At 36.5% G+C, this 6,000-nt stretch overlaps 1 protein-coding gene across 2 annotated transcripts in view; it reads right to left on the bottom strand.

The window, feature by feature from the left end:
* Nucleotides 1-309: 309 nt before the first annotated feature.
* Nucleotides 310-6,000, bottom strand: part of LOC122088967 (DNA-binding protein RHL1) — a gene marked incomplete at its 3' end in the record, with an annotated part of 35,324 nt that continues 29,633 nt past the window's right edge. For both annotated transcript variants that reach the window (XM_042658352.1, XM_042658353.1), the window contains 1 exon segment: nucleotides 310-350. In XM_042658352.1, coding sequence (XP_042514286.1) covers nucleotides 310-350 — 41 coding nt within the window.

Below are 6,000 nucleotides of genomic sequence, written 5' to 3'. Positions count from 1 at the left end.
TTCTTTGAGATCGACAGTGTTTTCTGGACTGTTATTTGAAGTTTAATTTCTGATATATATTTGGGCTGGTTTTGGTTGTTCTTTGGTCTAAAAGTTCCTGTTGTTTGGGTCTAGTTTGATTGTTCAAATCTAGTCCTACATTACTCTCCAAGTTCCCAAGTGTACCCAATTATATAGAAAAATGTAAACAGAACCAAAAAGCAAAAAAATAAAAAATACAAGATAAAGGAAAATGGTAACTATGTCAAATTATATTTGGAGAAAAATTAGATATGCACAAGCAATATGGAAAGTAAATAAAAATAATACCTCAGACTGCTCTTGCTTTGTCACACTTCCTATTCCTGCACCTGCATCTAACACAGTAGTCCAACCAGAGTCAGTGATTTATTCTCCTAACTCAAAACATGCATAGATACCTAGACAAAACGCATAAATACTTTTTTTATTTGTAACGTTGGCAATAAATAATCCTAGCATGAGAAGAATAAGGTTAAATATGTAGCATTTAGGACAAGCATGATAACACTTCTGTTTCTGAGTTTATTCATTTCTGAAAACCACCAAGAAAAAATAAATAAATAGAAATATGTTTCTTAACGCCAGATCATTTTTTTTTTTTTTCTAGGAATGAACCAGTCGCTGAGAAACATTAAAAGTTGAAAATTGAGAAGCAAACATTTGGAACTATTTCTGGAATAGAAATTACTACATGTTTCCACCAAACGCTTTTTTTTTTTTTTTTTTTTTTTTTCTGTAATAGAAATATGGCCCAGTAACAGTAATGCTATCATGCAGGCCCTTAGATCCCATAACTGAATTCGTTGAGATACTGCTCAGGAATGGAAAAACCAAAAGCTATTTCTGGAATAGAAATATGGCCCAGTAACAGAAATTAACATGCAGGCCCTTAGTTTCCATAACTGAATTGGTTGAAATGCTGCCATGAAAAAGAGGTCATGTGCTTGCCTCCCGCTCATAACAGCTCATCTTTATGTATAAGCATTAAAACTTACTTGCTTTACTGATTGATCCGGTAACATGACCAAGAAATATAATGATTTGTAGTGTCACATGGGCACCCTATTCAATAAACTAATTCAATATAATGAAAGTGATACGCATGAAATCACCCAACCAACCAGCGAAGTACATGTGGCAGAGGATTGGATCTATTCCAACATCGGCCTAGAGCCATTTTGTAACCGCCGACAAATCAACTCCCCACGAACAACAGTTAAGGGCTCTCCATAACTCCCCATGATCCATCACAAGAACGGTTACAAGAGGAACGTGGGTCATTCCGATAACAGATCAAAAGACTAGTGAATCTACTGGATAAATAGAGGGACGAGACACAAGAAAGCAGGTCAATTTCTCTGCACACTCTTAACCTATTACTCTCATTCCCGAATTCATACTGCTATTTGCCCAAAATCTGACTGAGGCTGCAGTCATCGACTTTGTTCTATTTTTCAACTCTCTGCAGATTTTCGCCAGAAACAAATCGGCGCTGTCCGTGGGAAACTGGGAGCATAGGCAAGAGAAGAAACGTGTGCAGGCCAATCATGTACACAGAAAAATCAAGCAGGACCGTCTTCCCGAAACAGACCCTTCCCTCGGCTCCTTCCCAGACTAGGGCACGTAGGGAGAAACAACGGGAGAAAAAACAAGCAGGGGGGCAGGACCCAAAGACCAACGGAGCAAAATAACCAATCAATATGCCACACGCCCCAATCCGTCACTACCACCAAATGATAACCAACGTTAGCCCGTGCCAGCCACAGTTACAGTAGCACAATTCAATGCCCTGTAAGACAACCGCAAGCAATGACACAAATAGTACAAGATGCCTCAAGAACAATTAATCATGCCCAAGCCCATGGCCATAATGAGAAAAACCACACCACTCGTGTCCCTGGTCCCAACCAAGAAAACTTAAGCAGATCTAGCTCTACAGACACCCTTTCCGATTGCAGAAGCCCGGCCAACGGAGGTCCCGAGGTGAACAAAGGGGCTAAACGGCTGAAATATCTCGAGGTCAAGCCACCGAGCCCTATGACCAGGAAACGGAACCAGCATTGAAAATCCATGATCGAATCGAATGAGCCTTATACAAGCAGACCAAGGATGAAGAACTAGATTCCTCCAGTGAATCAGCCCTTCCCGAGGTGATTATGATGGCATCCCTGCCACACAGATTCAAACTATCAAGTTTTGAAACGTATGACAGCACGTCTGACCCTTGGGATCACTTGCAAAGCTTCAAAACCATTATGTTATTCCAAAAAGCCTCAGATCCTACTCCCTGCCAAACATTCCCAGTTACCTTAAAAGGCGCAGCCCAGACTTGGTTTTGTCATCTTAGACCAAGGCATAGTTTTTAAGGCGGTAAGGCGGCGAAGGCATTTGAGGGTCTTTCAGAGCGCCTTAGCGATAAGGCGGGCATAAAGCGTCGCCTTATCGACTAAAACGTTTCTGTGTAATTTTTTTATAAAACCAATCTATTTGGCTCAAATCCTAGTTGAATCCTATTACTCATATGCTAAATTAATATTAAATGTTCATATTCATACCAATGTAAGATATTCATCAAGAAAACAAATCAATAAAATGAATAAACTAAATTCATCTTCATCAATCATCAATCATCAATCATCAATCATTAATCATCATAACATATTAACATATAATATAAATACATAATTATGAAACAAAATTATAAATATAAAGAAAAGAAGACATAAAAAATACAAGTATTTATTATACTTACCTCTATGATGCCAAAATGAGTGCCTAAGTCCTAAGCTCATCCACGATATTTCTACTCCCGTCAAAGAAGAATGAAGCTCACCGCTGTCGGAGCAAAATGGTGGCCTAGATCAATGGTTCTTCCTTGTTCCTTGATTCCTTCTCAAAGCCCTTTCTTAAAACCCTTGACAAAATCCAAACCCTGTTTGTGAATCGTGTTTTTGTTTTGTTTGTTTTGGTTATTTTTTGATGGAGTAAAGTTGATCCCATACATCTCAAGTGTTAACAAAACCATACACCTACCAATAAAAAATCTATATTTGGAATCTTCATCAAATAATTTTAAAATGTGTTTAAAAAAAAAAAAAAAAAACCCATAAGGCGCCACTTGACATAAGGCGGAGCACTGCCTTACCATCTCTAGACCGCATCCGCATCAGCGCCAAGGTGCTGCTAAGGCGTCGCCTTACCAGCGCCTTAAAAACTATGAACCAAGGTCAATCACCAACTGACATCTAGGTCTGGGTCATGACAAAAATGGTATCAAAGCTTTTAGGGTAGAATCTGTTGGTATAGGGACTTTAATAAAAGAAATTTACAAAAGCATAAAACATTGACATTGTACAGTGATTGACTAGTAAAACTAAAAGTATTGTTGATAACTTTGAATAATTTTCTAGAGGAAGGATATTGATGAGATAAGACATCGAAACTATTAACATTGTTTTGTTATAGTGGAACTCTGATAATGATATGTTGGTATTGGTGATGTGATCCAGGGGAATCTATTAAGGTTGTATCTACCTTGGTTCAGGTTTTATGGTTGGAAAGTTGGTAAATTGAGTCAATTGAATCTATTGTTGAAAGATTTAGGTTAGATAGCCTATTATGATTGAAGTATGTGAAATTTCAGGGGCAATTTTTATGAGGGTATATGTAATGCCCCAAAGTTTCGACCTTAGGGTATGCATTTTCTTTTATGTTTTCTTTCAGCCTCCATAGATTTTTTTTTTTTTTTTACTTAAATTAATAATTAAGTGTTAGCCTAGTGGTTGTCACTTGAGTTGGTAAGTGGTTAGAGGTTAAAACATTATAAGTCTTAAAAAGAGGGGATGATGCCAATTTAATATCTATTTGGGCTTATTTTAGTAGAAATAAGCTTTAGCATGGGTTATATATGTGTCGGGCCTTTAGTTCTAAGGGTTTAATTTGTAATGAGCCACTTTCAGGGGGGCCTATAATATAATATGGGCTAGGCATACGGGATTAGTCAAGTAAGAGCCTTTATTTCTTTAATTTACTTACTATTAAGTGTTTTAGTTGGACTAGAATAGGAATCTTAAGTCCAGTCCAGTTTCGAATTTATTTCCTTTGTTATTGCAGTTTCTTAGACAATTTAGTGTCCTATTGGTTAAGGATTGGGTCAGGCCCTTCATTTCCAGTGTCTAAGTCTATTTTTTAGTCTTCTACATAAGTTTATAAAGGGGTTAAGCATTGTACACGAATTTTTATTAGTAAAAATTACTTTTACTATTGTAGCTGCTCCTCTTCATATGTGAAGACTTCCTTCTGTTTGGTCAAGGTGACAAAATTGATGTTTGGTCCGATTGATTAAACTTCTCCACAAGATGTTGGGTTCTCTTATTATTATTCTCTCATTACCACAGATAGTTCTTCTCTCTATTCAATTTCTACTTTTTGTCATCAACAACAATAATTCTTCAAGTTCTTTATTTAAGATTCCATTTTCTAGAGGGTTGGATATAGGTTGTTTTTCTAGATTAAGCAATTCAACCATCCGATCGATCTGAAATTTTGAACACATGTTCATCTACCCTAGCTGGGACTTGATTCAAATCTAAGACAACTCTGATGGTTGGATCATGAGAAATTTTCTTATTTTCAATTCTGCCCTTGCCTATAAAAAACTAATGAAATCTGTAAAATTTTGAGAACTGAAAAAATCTCTCTCTTTAATTACTTTTAATCTAACCGTCATCATGATCATCTTTGAGGGTTAGTAAATCTACCCTAGGGGAGATTACAATCCAAATTTGGGGAGCATTTGACCAACAGATTGAGAGTAATTTCAGATTTACTAAAATTTGAAAATTTCAACCTAAGCTAGAATTTTTCTAATTACTCTTCAATCACTCAACCGATCATTCTCATCTTCTAAAGGGTGATAATACGTGTCGAGTGGAATTGATTCCTAGAGTTTGACCTCCATTTGAGAGGGTTGACTTTTGGGGGAAAGTGGGGCATTGAGTTAGTTTTGAATTAGGAAATTAATGGGAAGTTATACCTATTGGAGGTGGTGATTGACTTGAGCATTCAAAGCTCGGAGGGTGGAAGTAGGAGACATGCGCGCTGAGGTAAGTGGGATTACACCACAGGTGTCTGGTATTACTGTATAATGAGGTGCATGATATGCTTGTACTATTGAGATATATTGGTGCATGCCTATTGAATTGTGTTTACGTATGATTTGTGATTATGAAAGAGACTAAAATTTGGTAATGATGAATGTTATTGTGTGATGTATTTTGTAGAGGTGATTTTGGGAATATTGCTTTAATATTTTATCGATGCTTTTACATATGTAATATGAAAATGGTGATTTAGAAAATGATGAATATGAAAAAGGTCATTTTGTGAAAGTTGTGAAAAGAGAGTTTGAAGATAAATGGATTGTCTCGTACTGTGGAGAGTAATTTCCACCCGAGAGGCAGTGTCTTCCATGAAGCCATGAAATTATAGTCACTGAGGGGGTCACGACAATGTGATTGTGTGACTTGTAAGGGGGCTGTGTTTTCTCTCTCTGAGTATGGGCGGTGACAGCCTATTTCCCTTGCCGTCGACTAAAGTGACAAGGAGAGAAATCAAGTGAAAGTGTTTTACTAAGGAAAGCTATTTTGTGAAAAACTAACTAAAACGTTTGTTTTAAACCTTTGTGATTTTTATTGTTGTTATTTGTGTTGTATTCTTACAATATTTTTTCTTTCTCGGCTATTAAGCTCACCCCATTATTTTAACAACACAGATGATTGAGATGGTGGTACTTTTGGAGCGGAGTTTAGGGCGAATCAAAGATTTCCTTATTAGTTGTTATTATTGTTTCTTAGATGGATGTAGTAGAAATAAATTTGAGATGTAAACTCTAATAATTGGTTTTGAAGTTTAACCATTATTTGAGATTTATAATAGTTGATTATTTTGGTTGAGAATTGAATTTGATGAGTTTTATTA

The sequence above is a fragment of the Macadamia integrifolia genome, chromosome 9 (genome assembly GCF_013358625.1).
Source record: "Macadamia integrifolia cultivar HAES 741 chromosome 9, SCU_Mint_v3, whole genome shotgun sequence".
Lineage (NCBI taxonomy): Eukaryota > Viridiplantae > Streptophyta > Magnoliopsida > Proteales > Proteaceae > Macadamia > Macadamia integrifolia.
Note: the sequence above shows the minus strand (reverse complement) of the source record. Positions and strands in the feature narration are given on the sequence as shown.